The 17,746-nt window shown below is 41.5% G+C and overlaps 1 protein-coding gene across 1 annotated transcript; it reads left to right on the forward strand.

Annotated features, from left to right (window-relative positions):
• The first annotated feature begins 4,339 nt into the window (after positions 1-4,339).
• Positions 4,340-10,020, forward strand: gata6 (GATA binding protein 6). The gene is made up of 7 exons (XM_069684696.1): positions 4,340-4,410; positions 4,985-5,894; positions 6,434-6,606; positions 7,464-7,589; positions 7,703-7,790; positions 7,889-7,986; positions 8,427-10,020. Exons 2-7 carry the CDS (start codon positions 5,045-5,047, stop codon positions 8,586-8,588), a joined length of 1,497 nt encoding a protein of 498 aa, XP_069540797.1. The 5' UTR covers positions 4,340-4,410; positions 4,985-5,044; the 3' UTR covers positions 8,589-10,020.
• Positions 10,021-17,746: the final 7,726 nt, after the last annotated feature.

Below are 17,746 nucleotides of genomic sequence, written 5' to 3' on the forward strand. Positions count from 1 at the left end.
AAATGATCCCCTTTCAAATTAAAAATATTTCCACAACATTAGGCCTAATTGATTAATTAGTTAAGAGCCTATTACAGTTTGTATGGCTCTACATTCAACCCCGCATCGTCTTTAATACAAGGATGAAAGAGAATCCGCCAACACAGCTGAGTGGTGATAAAAATGATGAATTGCGTTTATTTCCTGCATGATTCACTTCAACAGTCGTTTCTCATTGATCATAATCGAGACATCAGAGACTTGTTCTTGTTACACAGGGCGTGCTCATGTCAACAATGTCTTTTACCAACCTGGAACAAAGTAAATCAAACTGCATTGTTTCTTTTTTCCAGGCCTGTTTTTGAAATTAGTAATTACCACGTCAGACTCACCATCATTGACAATAATTCAGACTGAGCAATATTATGATAACGATCCTTGTTTTTCAGTGAAAATCTCTCAACTCAGCGTTATTCCTGCTCCCTGTTATCTGCATTACATCGTGCATATCGCAGCAGTATTGGCTAATCAGCAGCAGGTTATAACAAGTGCTGGAGTGTTGGAGATAATCATTATCAGGTCGGTACATAAGGCTCTGACACCTGGAGAGGGTCGGCTATTAGCGAGCACCTCCTGAAAGAAACAAACACTGTTCTGATAAAACTACTGAGGCCATGGTGCTCTGGGTAAAAACACAACAACAACAACAACAACAACAACAACAACAACAACAACATAAAACAAGAAAAAGAGGATTTGAAATTTAAATTAAATATAATTATTAGCCTATTATTATTATTATTATTATTATTATTATTATTATTATTATTGATATTTATATTGGTTTATTGTTTATTGTAATTGAATTATCATTATTGTTGTTGTCGTTGTTATTGTTATTAATCACAACAGCAATTATATTATCTATTATCATTATTGTTGTTGTTGTTGTTGTTGTTAGGCTGTTATAAATAGCATACATTCGTTTTATTAGACTTTTAATTCTATTACTTTTGTATTGCTTTAAAGCTCTTATTTACTGTAGAGTTAAATTTCCTTTATTAATCGATCGTGTAATGTGATCGAATATTTCGTCGGAATATTTCTATTATTAATAATATTGGCAGCAGTAACTGTAGCCCTGTTAGCCTATAATTATAACCTATACATATTTAAAACGGCGTTTTCCAGCGTAATGTATGGTAAAGATAATCAGATTACAGGCCTGTGTCTGTTCGCCGTGGCTGACGTCCACGCAGACCCGCAGTGTTTGACCGTGTGTGGATAACTGTGGAGACAGGGCGGCGTCCTGCCACTTCTCCTCTCAGGCTCCGCGTGTCAGAGCTGCACACTTTGACATCACTGCGAAAACACCTCATTCATCAACCTCCAGGCTCCGCAGCCCGCGAGGAAGAAAGAGAGGGGGGGAGAAAAGAAAAGAGAAGAAAAAACAACAGGATTTTGTGTTCTCGCACCTCCCTGACAACTGCTCAGAGAGACGGTGGGATGGGAGACAGTAGCGGAATAGTTTGGTTACTCCCTCTGATAAAGTCACATCTCCAAAACCTCAACGGTTACAGATGTCAGATGTTCAGACACGTATGAGCGTGTTTCTGAGCGCGAGCGGGAGCAATGACACCAACAGGCTAGCCAAACATGCGTTTGAATGCTTAAAAATATTTGTCTGCGAATCTTAACTCATATGTGTTGTAATTGTAATATAATGTAGAGTAATTGAAGCTCAATTACAGGGTCTTCTAATGTTTCAACCACCAGCACACAAACACACACACACAGAGGCAACACACGCATTAAGAACAGCAGAATTACAACACTTTGAATTAGCTTACTGTACTGTAGCCATGTTACGTTTTAGCTGCAGCAGGGATGATAAAAGCACTCGGCCTAACTTTAGTCTATGAGCTCTGGTAGAATTATCTCGGAAATATCTTTATTTTTATTCCCTCTATAAAGTGTATGGACATAGTTCCACATATGCCAAAAAACAGGAATTAAAAAGTAGGCTAATTGCTAATAGCATAATAATATTTTGTTAGCTGCATGGCAGCAGCGGTCGCCTATTAAGTAGCAGTTTTAATAGTAGCTCGATTAAAGTAATAATAATGATAGCAGAAATACTTTAATAGTAGGCAAGTGGTAGTACCATTAGTGAAAAAAGAAGCAGTAGTAATACATTTAATGGTATAAAAAGTAGGCTAATAGCCTAATTATGATGTGAGCAGATGTAGCTAGTAGCAGCTTTAGTAGAAAAAGTAGTGGTTGTAAAACAAGGACAAATTTTGGAACATAATATATTATTAATATATTAGTAAGGTGTGAGTCTAATTCTGCTGCTTCCATTAGGCCTACAGGTTATTATAGTCTTGTAGTAGGCCTAATAGCCTATAGTGCATTTTATTTAATTAGGGTCAACAAGCCCAGAAATGTTCAGTCTGCGTTGAAGTAATGGTAATGGTGGTAGTAGTAACAGTTACAATATATATTAGCAATATATTGGCAATATTAGGCTACTGGTAAAAAGGTTAATCTTTGAGTGACAGTGCAGACTGTGGTACTAGGCCTTGTTGCTGCAGCATACTCCTACTACAGTGGCAGTGGCAGTAGTAGTAACAGTAGTAACGATGTAAGTTGTACTGATATCAATAATAAATGTTGGAGCACTCCTTCCAGTCTCTATTTCACTCTGCGTTCTAGTAGCTTGCAGTAGTAGGCTAGTAGTAGCAGAATTAGCCTTGTAGTAGTAGAAGTAGTGATAGTACTTGTAGTAAATGTTACAGTGTGTTTAGTGCTGAACATTCTCCATACAGACAAAAGTAAACAGACACAAACAGCAGCTGAACGCTGCAGAGTGTGATGAACTGTTTGTTAGCTCTGTCCACGCACGAGGAGACGCGCTGTAAATGAGTGAATGATTCAATTGGCACCTCGCGACTTTTGATCACTTCACTCACTCTCTTTGTATATTGAGGCTGAACGAATCATCGGGTTCAAAGCGAAGCTGTTCACGGCGACAGCAGAGACGTGCTGAGAGTTTGTGCTCGTACAAAGCTGAACCATTTATTCCTGAATGAAAGCGTCTCACTTAAATAAACTAATTAGGAGGAGATTTATTGATCACCGCGGTGAGTATGGAGAATAAACAAAGAGGAAGACACTAGCTTGAGTCAAGACTTTTACTTTGAAATAGGAGCAGACATAAAGAATATAACATTAATACTCCTACATTTATTTTTGTTTGACAATTCCCATTGAGAAAATATATATTATTAGATTAACATTATCAAACGGCTCTACTCTGAGATCATTATTGCACTTTAAAGTGGGTGTTAATTATGAATTGTTTAGTCTGCAGTAATCAATCAAAATAATTTAATATACTGTATGTCTGAAATTGAGCCAGTGGTGGAGGACGTATTCAGATCTTTTTGATTAATGTAGTAGATTAACAAAGTGAACGTAATACATTACAAAAAAAAACCGGGCTCTAAATTTCAAAATAAAAGTAGGGCATTATTATCTGATAAATGTAATTATCATATCGATAGTAAAAGTATTATGCACACAAACTGGGCCTTTGATTTTTATGTGGTAATATTATATTATAGGTTGTGTATTTCAAAATAAAAGTGGGGCAGTATTATCCGATAAATGTAATTATCGTATCAACTCATTATGCATTGATTGTTATATGGTTATATATAATATTATAGATAATTTGTTAATATTCCATTAATGTGGAAGTAGCTTTTTGTTGTTTTATTTGTTTCGCCTGGAGCTATCATTTGTTCCAACAGAAATTAATTTGGTATCATTTATGAGCAACCATCATCAAGAAAAAAACTGCAGCAAAAACTACAATATTTGCCCCTGAAATGTCGTGAATTAGAAGGACAAAGTAAAATAAAAAGTAAGCTCTCAAGTAAAGTAAATGTAGGAATGGTAAACAGCAGCAGAAGATTATTCTAAACTACTTTAAGAGCAAAACAACAACATAAAAAATACAGTTAGATAATCAAATACATTTTTTTTTCAGTGTCAAACGTTACTTTATTATTGAGCAGGTATTACAAGGAAGGAGGTGGAGCTCCGTGTCTGTCTGTCCAAAACAAACTATTGTTCAAAACTCTGAGACATGATTGCATTTGCAAATTATTAGAACCTGCAGACATGATCAAGTCTCTCTCTCTCTTTCTGTGATTGATTGGAGGAGTCCTCAGGCTGGCACCCCCATCGTGCTTCCAGCGGCTCACACTCCTCATGATTGGTCCGTCTCCTGCAGCCGCAGCACCCAGAGGCGCCTCCTCTCATAAACGTCGTCAGAGCGCACTAACGTTTCCCAGTACAGCCAGGAGAAGCAGCGCGAGCCACTATTAGGAACTTTGCGTGCGACCTATGGCACACAACTAGCAGGTATGTTGTAGAAATGGTCTTTCGTCTGCTATTTTAACCGTTTTTAGCCTCTTCAACCTCATCCAGCTGCTTGAAACATCTGGAACAGGACCGAACTTATCATTTCGGGGTTTTGTTTTATCGCTCCAGCCTTCCTCTCCGCTCTTATCTGTTTTGGGGTCTTATCAAACGGTTATCTCTTTTGCTGTGAAGACATATTGCGTTTTGTTTCCTATCTCTTATGTGTGTGTGTTTACTTGTGTGTGTGGGAGGACAGAGATTTGACATGGACGGACCCAGTGCCTTTTAAGAGCGCTTGATGGGAGTATGGCAGCCACTGTGGACTGGTAGTGTTTTAAAGCAGTTATAGATGAGGGTCCGTGAACGTGCAGAGGATTTAGAAGTTAGAGTCAAAGTTTGTGGGGCTTTTATTGTGGAAATGTAGACTGCTCTTTTAAAGATGAAACCAAGGTGGATCTGCGTTTCTCCAGAAAGTGTTTCTACCCAGATGTTTACGGGAACTCATGCGTAAAACCTTGCGTAAAATGTGTCTTCTTCCTGCTCTCCTAACGGTTCAAAACTCGATTTGTTACAGGGCTGACTACTCCCTGACAATCTTTTATTAACCCCTACGGTGTATGGAAAGTGCTCCTGGATGGACCTGGGCGAAAACAGCTGGTCCATGGTCAAGCGAGAAGTTTCCAGCAGCCCAGGCTCGCCGGCTGAGCAGACCTACCTGACGGGTGACAGCAGGAGGGACGGCCACGCCTCGGACGAGCTGAGGACTCCTCCGAGCGATCTTGATGCGCTGGGACACCGCCGCTCGGACGGCAGATCTCTACACTCCTACGTTCACTTCGGACACCACAACAACAGCCTGAGCGCTGCCGAGGACATCCCGCTCTTTACGGATTTAGACCAAGGCAGCAAACTAGTCCTCACCGGCGCAGGGCACAAGGGGAGCCTGCTGGTGGACCCGAGCGACATGTACCAAACACTGGCCATCGCTGCGGCCCAGAGCCAGACTGGATACGATTCCTCCTCTGGTGGTTATATGCACTCCAACCCAAACTCCCCCGTGTACGTGCCCAGCTCCCGCATGGGATCCATGATACCCAGCCTCTCCTACCTGCAGGCCGGCGGCTCCGCGCAGCCCAGCCACGCTGTCTCCAGCCACTCTGTGTGGTCACAGTCCACCCCGGAGAGCCCCTCGTACAGCACCGGGAGTCCGCACGCCTCCAGCCGGTTCCACTACCCTCCGAGCCCGCCCATGAACAACGGGACGCCCCGGGACACCGGCTACAGTAACACCCTGAATGTGAGCAGCAGGGACCAGTACGGCCTCTCTCGGTCCCTCAGCGGAACCTACCCGAGCCCGTACTCTCCTTACGTCGCACCGCAGCTCTCCCAACTGCCCTCGCCCTGGAACGGGGCACCTTTCGACAACACGATGCTGCACACCTTGCAGAGCAGAGGCGCGCCCCTGATCCGAGGGCCTAACGGAGGTAAGAAAAAGAATGTAAAGCAGAGAAGGAAAAGTGATGGGATAGTTTAAATTAGGTGGAGGTGTCACGATTAAATTCCATATAAATTTCCTTATTAAAGCCTACTGAAGGGTCTAGTGCGTCTCTGTAACAGAACATGATCCATCTTGGGAAGTTAAATCAAAGTAAAAAAAGAAAATAATACCAACCCAAATTTAGTTTAAAATCTAAAATTGGGCTGAATTTGGTGTCATTAGCGTGTTTTTACTTTAGGCCTATTTGTGTGCGCATGCCAACAACTGATTTAAAACTATACAGCCGTAAGAATTGAGATACATTTAAAAAGTAACTATATTAAAAGTGTGCAAGGTTCATAAGTATTTAAATTTAAGTCATTTCAACATGTATCCTCTAAATTGCACCATAATTTGAACAAATGAAATCTGTGGATCTGATTTATTTTTCTTCACCTGACACATCTGTGAAAATGAGTCCTTTATGTGAAGGGTTTGTAGATGAAAATCAGCGCGTAATGCTGATTTAAGTCCTCTTTGTTTTAGTTTCAGATATTCTGGACGACATGGGGGAGAGCAGAGAGTGCGTAAACTGCGGCTCCATCTCCACGCCGCTGTGGAGGCGCGACGGCACGGGCCACTTTCTCTGCAACGCCTGCGGCCTTTACAGCAAAATGAATGGGCTGAGCCGGCCATTAATTAAACCACAGAAACGGACGGTAAGCAGCCAGGGGAGCACTTCACCGCTCAATTTCCTGCCTAATTATCTCAGACAATGGCTGGAGGTTATCGACGGCGATACTCATGGTGCAAGAGAGAGACTTTTATTAGATCCATCAAGCTTTTATTCTAATAAGCTCTGTTTTTAATAATTCGGGTCTTATTATATCTGTGAGTGATCACGTAAAATAGGCAGAAAGCTTTGTGAAAATTACACAACATATTCTTTTGTCATTTTATTTGAGGGTTGTAGCTTTTATATTGAGAACAGTGCCATCATTTAACACGCTAACCAATCATATTAAATTATAAGACATCATTATGTTAACGCAAAATTGGAAGATTAGTTCTACAAGTAAATTTCCCATAATTCGGTTTAAACGATCTTGAAGACACTGATTTAATTGGATTCAAATACCCACACATGGAGATGTTTGCTCTGTAAATTAATCAGGCACTTAATCTGTCAGCCTGCTCGGAGCCTCTGTTTGGTAATTTAAGCTCAATATGTCACAATGAGGCCAAATCTTTTCCTGGTGCCATTACGCGCATTACGCACCGTTTTTAACAAGGAAATCTGATGTCAAGCACAGACATCCTGTAAAATGCCGTGCGTAAATGGCAGTTAAATGGAGATCATAATAGGACCCATATTATTGTTAGGAAAAAGGGTGTGAATGGCCGAACTCTAATTCAATTAGTAGAGTGTGCTTTTACTTTAGTGAGCTCCCCCCCCCCCTTACTTGAAGTGGCAGACATAGACTTTAAGTCTTTTAAGACGCCTTAATATTATGCTTTTTTTTTAATTCCCCCACTTGAGTATTAGTTGAATTAAATGTTACGTTTTTGTCCCCAGTCGACATCCAGGAGAATCGGCCTGTCCTGCGCCAACTGTCAAACCAGCACGACCACTTTGTGGCGCAGGAACGCGGAGGGAGAGCCGGTGTGTAACGCGTGTGGGCTCTACACAAAATTACACGGGGTAAGTCAAGATTTTATTCCACGTTTCTTTCGAATTTAATTCGTGCTTTTATTAATTAGTGCCTCAAAGATCAAAATATTAATTTGTCAACAAAAATGATCTGAAACGTGCAGGTACCTCGGCCGCTCGCCATGAAGAAAGAGGGAATCCAGACGAGGAAAAGGAAACCGAAGACTTTAAATAAAACAAAGGGATCCTCTGGTGAGTCGCTGATAATTACTGCACATAAGCCAGGTTTTTATTAGCATCAAAATGCTGCTTATAATAGAATCTAAACATTTGTTTTTCTTTGCTTTTAGGAAATAACAACTCTGTCTCTATGACTCCCACATCCACATCTTCATCTAATTCTGAAGACTGCTCGAAAACAAGCTCTCCATCTGGACAGGTGTCAGGGGTAAGACTTTGAAATTAAATCAAAATGTCTTATTTACATCAGAGCATCAAGTAAACTAGAATGTGGCACTACAATTATTGGTATCAATAATTTCAAAATACCATCCTTGGACTGAGTTTTATGTCAAACTCTGCCCTTATGAATCCTCTGGGTTGAACAGTGAAAGCATTCCAGCGTTTGCTTTAGCAGGTGTTCCAGTAAACTCATCACATGCACGCTGACTGATGCTCTGTGGTGATGACTGCTGCTAACAAATGTGTCACCATTAAATTACTGTCAGAGCTTTACATTGCTCAGAATGTGGTGATGTACAAGTGGTATCTTAGTCCAGAAACCACATATAAATCCCACTTTAAATAGAGAAAAGTGTTTATTTAATACAAGAAATGTCTACTTTTAAATCACAATCAGACTAATAATAGATCCTTCTGATGTTTTAGGTCAGTTCGTCTGTGCTGTCCAGCTCAGGAGAGGGAACAGGCTCCAGCTCAGCGGTGAAGTACGCGGGACAGGACGGCCTGTACACCAGCGTGGCTCTGTCCCAGGGATCAGATGTAGCTTCAGTGAGGGGGGAACCCTGGTGCCCCATGGCCTTAGCCTGAACATCTCAATCTCTGGGAGGACTGCGAACAGTGGCCCCCTCTGCGTGGAAGCTATGTAGAGTGGAAGTATTCAGGAGGGCGATGTTTGTGTCCTTCCTCGCAGCTGATTCAAGAGCTTGGACACAGTGGGGAGAAGAAGATTGAGCTTGACCCGAGCGAGGAATAGCTTGGATTGGACTCCAGGCTGGTGTGGGGATTGTTGTTGCCATAAAAAAAACAAAAGGGAAGACGATCAATCAGGTGGCCCTGCTTCGGATGGTTTCTGGACCTGCCATGCACTCGGTATCTCTCCCATCTATGGCACAGAACCAAATCTTATAAATAAAGCCATCTTGTAAATAACGGATTTCCTCTCTGAAGAAAAAGCTGATGTTTGGATACCCGCGGCTTCCCAAAGCGCCGTGTTCTTTAAGGACATTTAGATCTTTTCTTCACAACTGGAATCACGCCACAAGTGCCGAGACAACTTTTATGAATCAAAAGAAAAAAAAATATTTATAAATCTTCCATTGTTGAGAACATGGCTATGATTGTTAATAAAGATATCAATATAGAGTAGAAGTTAAACCATTCTGATGTCTTCTTTTCAATTGTTTTGCTTTATAAGTTTATCTTTGTAGTACAGTAGTGTTGAATGTGCACGTTTTCCACTGAGAGCTCTTACTGTATTTGACTGAAACTAGCTTGGTTTAAACAGGGTATAAAAGACTAAGACATCTAGTGGTTTTGTTTAATTTTTTTACTGAAGACATAATCAAAAACTACATCAGACACGTTTGATTCTTGAAGCATTATGGTACTCTTCTTAAAGCTACAGCGACATTAACTCTCTCCCACGTAAAGCAGTTTGAACTTGTTTGAACAAAGCACACCCAGAATAGCAGCGAGTCCACCGACCTTACGTTACAAGTGTGCTGCACTACCTGACTCACTATAAACTGCATACCTTTCAAAACACTAAAACTGTTGCATTATTTGTTTTTTAGCCAGAATTAGACTAACACGGTGAGTGAGCTCAGCTCTGAAGAAAGACATGACTTTGACTCATCCCCGGGAGGGTTAAGAGACGTGTAATGGCAGGACAGATTTACATGATGAGGTGTGATGACTGAAAAGGAAAATAAAAGCAAACAGTTGAGATATCAATGCAATATTTTTTTATTAAAACTCATGTTGGTTTCATTTTTAATTCACAGCTGCAGGGGTGACATGTAATGTCAACATTTTAAGGTTTGTTTCCTCTAGCGATGATGTAGTGGGAGGCAGTAAAACAATCATGGCGGTGTTTTAAAGCTAAATTAAATGTGATGAGTTACATTGAAGCTTGGCGTAAAGAGGATTTTTCCTTCTTATTTTCCGTAAGTTTTTTTTGTTTCTCAACGTGCTCCATCTAAAACAGGCAAATCTTTCATTCTACTGGACTTATTTATTTTGTTCTCATCGTGTTTATTTTAGCATCTTTTTTTTATTTTGCATTGTTTGGTTTTGTTTTTAATGAGAAATTCTCAGTCCAATAAATTCCTCTGGTGATGCAAATCAATTCATTACTCTGTATATTACGAGAAAGAATCAGCGCTCTGAAGCCGCATGAGGAACCATGCCCTTAAATTGAATATTACTCAGGCATACTTTTGTGTTAAGCAATCACGGCCGTGCTGTAACTCCTCGTTTCTCCCTGGAAAAAAAGGCTTCATTTTCTCAGATGTGTTCATGATCGGGAGGGAAACACATGAAGACAATAAATAAAAACCTGCTAATGCAATGAAAGGGTTTACATGGGAAAGAATAATTTGGATATCTGAGCTAAACTGAACAGTCTTCTTGCAGATCTCCAGATTTCTCTGGATGGCTTACTTCAACATTCTGCTTATGTTTCATTAAAGCGAGCCTTTATTCTTCCTGACAGCTTTTTTACTTAAGAGTTTTTCTTTTTCTACCGGCCCCCTGAAGGCTCAAAGCCCGATCCACTTTCCTCTGTCCTCTTGAACCAGCAGCTCAAAGTACCTGTCACAATGTTTACTGTACTTAAGCGAATATGGCCTGTGAGTAATAGCACATGAAAAGATTTTAGAGATGGTTAAGATTTATGTCTGGGCTTAGCGTTATCTGTCTGCTCTTTGACATATTGATTTAGCCGAGTTTATTGAGTGTGGAGGAATGCGCCGCACGGCACAAAAGCCACATCCAGAAGACTTATTTTTCTTTGTGTTGCTAAGAAAAAACAAACTGCCGCTGCCCTTTGCTTCAGCCGAACAGTGGCCATTAGAAAGGTGTATTTTTCAGTGTGGGTATAACTGGAATCAGGTTGTTTAGCATTTGTTCACTTGCTGCTGCGTGTTATATAAAGTGCAATTTGTACACCGAGACCACCGGGGATTAAGTCCTTGAGCCCCAATGTAGATAAATTACAAACCCACCTTTAGATATGTAAATGCAAACTAGTGTTGAACTCAAAACACGAGCAAATATTTATGGGTTTGTGAATTTATGAGGTGGTCCTACCTTGGCACTGTCTGACTGGTATCCATGGAGCTGCGAGGGAGGACATATAAACACAACGGCGCAGAGATCCTCCCTGCGTGCTCTCTCATGTGGATAGATGTTCGAAAAGAGCTGAGGGTCACCCCGAGGAGCACATTCAGGGAAAGTGATGCTAACGGCTAGCTCACAGTTATTATCTGTAAAGTGAAGGAAAGATATCGTTGATAATGAATTGCAGTTTTCAGGCGCATGGGGATAATGCGCATAATGAATGGTCAACAGTTGGGTAGAGGGAAAAAAGGGGAATATGGCTGTTGTAGACGGACAAAGAGGGAGACAGCAGAGATCTTGATAGCTGCACAGGGTTGAAAGTCCTCCCAAAGTAAACAGTGCAGGCTAACCCAGCAGCGGCAGCAGCAGCGGCAGCAGCAGACTCCAGGCCTCAGGGCTGTTTGGCCATGGGGCAGCAGCAGCACAGTAAGGCCCAGCAGCTCCCTCAGGAGATGCCCGTTGATCTTTCCATGTTGCCTTTCAAAGGAGAGTATCGCTGGCCCTGCCTCCGGAAGAGATGGGATCTCTGACTCAGCCCTTTTGGAGTTTCCTCGACAGACACGGGGGCACATTCTGGGAGAAAAAAAACACTTAAAAACACGATAGCTGTCCTGTTTGTGGAGACTTTCTAGAGCTCAATCAAAAGATCTATACTGGAAAGAGAGTTTGGTTTTTAAACGATTTATTATTCTGTTTTCTATCCAGCTTGTAATAGTCATAGAAAGCTAAACTGTTCATTTAAAGCTTTGTCTACTGAGCAAACACAACCTCTATAGGAAAGAATCATCTCCACCCCTCTGACATCATTCACAGGAAGTTTGTTGCACGGAAGGTCCAGTTGGAGGCAAAAATAAGTAATGATGAAGGACGCTGTTGTTAAAAACTAGATGACAGTGTCACGCAGAGCAGGGATGACATCATATCACTATGTTTAGTCAGTGTTATTTATTACAGAAGCAGTGGGAGTGTGTTCAGGGAAGGCTGGGTGTTGGAATGAGTGACACTTCTGGTGAAGAGTAAAAATCAAAAGGGTGGAAGGATGTCTTTGGCATGACTGTAAAGTGTACACGTCCGCGTGCGTGTGTGTGTGTGTGTGTGTGTTGTAAGGAATGCAGGAAGTTATCAGGAATAGGGCAAATGGAAGACTGAAAGTGGAGGAAAAGAGAAAAGGAAAAAGAGCATTGTTGTGATAAAAAAGGGAAAGTTCCTTCACAACCGTTTAACCTTCAAGTGAAACACAAGCTGCGCCACTTATCTGGAAATAACAAATCAAGCTGAAAAGCTGTCATGTTACAATTTTATTTAGCAGACGCTTTTGTCCAAAGCGACGTAATGGACATCTGAGATTTAATACAACACAAGCAACGATCGAGACAGGAGGGAACAAAGTCAGTAAGTGCCAACAAACAGCTTCAAGTGCGACACAGGTGCTGACAGGCAGTGTATAGGGTGTTTTTATTTAATCATCATCATCATCAACAAGGTCAATATAGTCATCATCATCATGAACATCCTAATCATCATCATGAGTATCATTAAGGTCAGAGGTGTTCATAAAGAGCTGGGTCTTTAGCTTCTTCTTAAAGGTGAAAGGGACTCGAATGGAGTTTGGTAGCTCATTCCACCACCGGGGGACAACTGAGGAGAAGAGTCCAGCTAACGACTCAGGGCCCTGTTGTGATGGGAGTACCAGGCGCCTTTCATTGGCAGAGCGTAGTGGGCGGGAGGGAGTGTAGACCTGGATGAGGGCGTTCCGGTTTGCAGGAGCGGTTTGTGTTGCTGTTTTGTAAACAAGCAACAGGGTTTTGAATTTGATGCGAGCGGCGACTGGGAGCCAGTGGAGGGATATTAACGGTGGTGTGACGTGTGCTGTCATGAACTGCATTACTGCCAAAAGATTATAGATTTTTAACGCTCAGTTAGTCATCTGTCAAAATGAAAAATGTTTTGAGATGGCGGTTTATTATTCAAATAAGGGATTCTTTGAAGATTTGCATAAAATAAACCGTCCATAACTATGGATACTTAATGTAAGTTTGTCAACTGCCAATTTTTCCTCCCCCAATGATCCCGATAGACCCCTTAACAAACGTTAACTCCCACTTATTGGAATCTTTTCATCTGAAACTGCGGCACCAAAAACTGAGCCTCGCCGTGACAAACATTCTACAATCATGTCTGTTAGAGTGGTGGTCTAATCTACGAACGAAGAGAGAAATATTCATGATTAATGGGAAGAATATTTATAACAAGAATATTGTCGTCTCTGGCGGCGCAAGCACAGTAAATACAGACCTACTTGGATATGCATTCAAGACAAATAAAAAGATGTTGGATTACATGTCTGGCCGGCCTGTGAAAAAGCTGGTCAAGTGTTGTGTTTGTTCAATCTGTTGTTCCTCCCAAAGGTGCGGACTGCTGGGAACTCTCTGCAGCGAGCGCTGTGCCAAACTTGCACTTAGGCGCACACAAACACAAGGTCACATCTAAGGAGAGTTGTCGACATTATTCATTAGGTCAACACATTTCTTTTTGATGATAACAATTTACAACAATTAATTAAAAAAATAAAGGATAAGTAGAGAGGTTGGACATATTCTACCTTTAGAGGACAATCAATTTTGTGTACAACTTTTCCAAAGCATTTAGCGTTTTGGCATGCTATCATTTTCTAACAGCACTAAAGTACAGCTTTACAATTTCTGTTTACCATTTATCCTCATTTATTTATTTATTTATCATTTATTTATTTGTCCTCTGGAGAACACGAGTGTAGCTACAACATTAAATATCTCAACAACTATTGGGTTGGTCGTCATCTAAAGTTGTAATCTCGAAGATCTCAGTTTCGTTCTCTTTGGCGGCACACGGTGATAAATGGTAAAACGCATGTGTGACGTCCACGGTTGGCTCCGGTTGTGACTCTTGATTTTCCTCGCTGACGGTCGCTTTCCCTTTTAGACTGTTTGCCTTCATCTGAGCGTCGAGTTTGTTTCTTTTTCTTTTCACTTATTTTTGAAGTTGTATCTGTAGTCATCGATCTTTTCTTTGTTTGTTCAGCCATAGTAGATTACCGTTTACTCGCAACACTCGCAGAGACCGGAAAAGCAGCCGCTTAGCTCCGCCCACCCTCACTGGCAGGAAAACGCGTCTTAGAGATTATCACTTTAACGAGAATCAACAAGTAACTGCCGCTTGATGGCTTTAGAGGAAACGTCAGGGATCACCAAAGTAAGTAAAGTTCATCCTCTGGGGACCATGAAAGTCTGAACAAAACCTTATAGCAGCTCTAGTTGCTAAGGTATGCTGTGTTGCTGCTGTGCTTATCAGCTGTTGATAGGGAGTTGCAAAAACTGATTCATGTTACTGTCATAAAAATGTTTTTCTTATTACCATTATAACCATAATAAAACTCGAGCACAATGTGGGTCATAAAATGATATGTTATGGGAAGTTTGTGGCACAAAATGATACCTAAAAATAATAACACAGTCATATGGACAAACGCAGACCAGTAGGAACTTGTCTTTTCATGTTGTGTGTATTGGCAGCAACAAAATGTAAGTATGTAAAGTATGTGAGGGGGCCCGGCACAATTTGACTACCAAATCCATCCTGATTACTACACATGGCAATGCCAGTTTCGTCCGGTAACTGTTCCTCTCTAATGGAAACGTTATTTCATTACCAAGCCCTCTGCTTAACGGGGTCTGCGCTTTGAAAGTCGCCCACTAAATCATGCAACTGGTGTAAGTATTTTCTGCTGCTGCAATCCGAGGAGTACGCAGAGATTCTTCTGAGTTCAGTGCGAGGTTACAGCTATCTCTCCTCTCCTACTAGCCCAACAGTCAGCCTCGTGTCCAAGGCGTTTTGAATTAAGTTCAGCGCTCTCGTGTATGGGAACCACAGCCTGCCGCCAAATGCAATACTTCCCGGAGTATTTCTGTCAGAACCCTGGCCCTTTCAAACAAAAACACAGTGAAATCACAGCAGGCCTCTTTTAATCAATTAAACATATGTCAACAAGCAATATGCTAATCATTGTCTCACCGGGGGGAACAAATTCTCTCATGGTGATGTATGATCAGAAGTCATGATTTTGAAAGGACAAAGAGACAAACCGGGTTCAGTTACAGTTTCAAGATTAATGTGAAAGTTTGTGAAAAAAGGAGGAATAAATCTTTCTCGATTGCTCAGGTCTGGTGTTAGACAGAGCAAACAATGAAGTGAGTCAGAAATGGGTGATTTCCACGCTCCATGTTGTATGTTTGTTTGTGTGTCTGTGTTTGACTTGGATGCAGAGGCAGGAGGAAACCTTCCTGACTGGTATCAGTAGTTCAGCTCAAAGTCTCCGAGCTTCCAGAGAACCAGCGTGGAGTCATAGCTATAGTCATTTGGGTCAACTAAGGGCTATGACATTTTGGTGGGATCTTACCAGCCTCTCCTTACCCAGAATGCAACGCAGCATCTCAGACTTTTGGACTTCGGAAAGAGGTATGCTTGTGTAAACACCACTTGGCTCACTGAGGTCTTGAAATGTAATAAATTTACATGTAGAGCTCAAGATAGCAGCGCAGCCACACAGAGAAGACGGGGGATAAATTGCAGGATGCAGCGGCCTGACAGAAGAGCCCAGCGAGGCTCCTCTGCTGCCTGCTGATTGGGTGTCTCTCTGCTGAGACCTCTTAAGAAAACTCCTGATAACCAAATGAGCATCTAAAATAAATAACAAGCTGACGCATGGCAGGCTCCCAAAGGGAAGACAGAGCAGCTCATTAAAATCTCACCAGACACAGTTTTTATTACGAAAGCACCACCTCTCCAAGAGACGGTTTTTATTCCTCTTTTAGTGAATACATTTCTAAGAAAAACTTTCACAACTTTGAGCCTCAAACATGTCAGTTGTTAATATCTCCAAACACCGCAGCATTGCTAAAAACAAGGGCAACATCAGACGCACAAGAGGTCAGACGATGGTTCAGGTTGTAAACAAACTTCAAACTTGTATTTGGATGAGAAGACAAAACAAACTGTAAATTAGCTTACTGGAGACGTTTCTGGAATTGCTACATACCACATAGCTAATGCCATGTAGCCATGCTAGCATTACTGCTAAGCTACTCTGAAACCATGGAACCATTAATATAGTGTGGCGCAAGTCGTGGGTTTGACAATGTTGTTTAATATGTTGCTTCTTTATTGTGTACCGTTTTCAGTCGTAGGTTGATGGAATTATTTTGCTTGCAACAGACCAACACATTCACAAACCTGATTTACAAACAGTTACATGTGTTGAATACTCATAAGGGGTATGCAGTGCAATGCCAACTTCTTACGCTACAAGTAGACAAGTCCATGACGCTAAAGAAAAGTAGCTTTGCTTTGTTTACTTCTGTCAGACACTCCCCTTATAGGCTCAAGCAGCCCATTAAAAATCCCCACAGAGGTTACACCCTCACTTCCTTATTCAACTTTGATTTGTCATATTTTAACTTGTGTGCACTCACTGCTTTTCTGTGCGCAGACATTACAGATGCTCCGTTTGTCGGAGGTAAAAACAAAAACAGTGGTAGCTCTTGCAAAACTGGGATTGTTTACACCCTGTAAGATCTCATGTTTGTTTCCCCTTTGGACCGACTGGAACGATGTTGCTGCATTCCAAGATGTCAGCACTTTTCACGTAACGTTTAACTCAAAGAACCGTTGGTCGAAGCTTCAAAACTGAAACCTGAGTTGTAATAAACTGTAGTTTTCCTTTTAAAAGCTTAGACCGTAGCACAGACTGTATTTAGTTTTATGTAAACCCAGTGACTGAGTGCAACAACAGAGCTGCTTCCTCATGCCCCCCTGACCAGGCAGACCCTTTGGCTGAGGCAACCAATTAATTATAGATGTGACTTTAAAACTTCCTGTTTTTCCCTCCTTAATTAAGCCAATCTGCCCCGCTGCTCTAAAGAGAGGAAATACCTCAAAATAGTCCCCAATTTCAGCACGTTCAATTATTCTGCGCCCAGCGCAGATTGCATCGGTCGTGTTAATGTACGGATCAACAATGTTTGATCGCAGGGAAATTATGTCTGTCATTTCTTCCTGCTTCGCCCCCGAATAATGTGGGAATTGTGAGGAGAGTTGGTGCCTGAGGTGGGCACAGCCTGCACACGGGTTAGCTACTACGTGCCCTCAGTCAGGCCCATCCAACATCAATCTCTGCCTGAGATGTTTATTATTACACTCATACGGTCACTTATTCTGAGGGGAGAGGAAAAAAATCCCTGATTTATGCCTCCACTGTTACCCTTTCCTGTCCTCATTTATGAAAACAAAATTCCAGTGAATTCCTGCAGTATTAACACTAAGCAGTTATGAGGTCAAGCTTTCACTTACACTGCACAATTCAACAGTCTGTGAGAACACATTGTGCTGTTTTTTCACAGTATGCTTTTGCTTTTGTCTCGTAGGCCGAGTAAAAGAGTCTGAACACAAACTTACAAACTGACCTTGACAGCAGACACACTTCATATCTCTCGCTCCCTTTTTTTTTCAGTTACACTAAATCCACAGCCAGTGTTCAAGAGCACCAAGTCAACCCGACTGTTATCATAAATGCAGCAAAGTTGTTGAACACC

Source organism: Semicossyphus pulcher, unplaced genomic scaffold, assembly GCF_022749685.1.
Source record: "Semicossyphus pulcher isolate SPU_LCO1_2020_fin unplaced genomic scaffold, fSemPul1.0.p SCAF_7, whole genome shotgun sequence".
Taxonomy (NCBI): domain Eukaryota; kingdom Metazoa; phylum Chordata; class Actinopteri; order Labriformes; family Labridae; genus Semicossyphus; species Semicossyphus pulcher.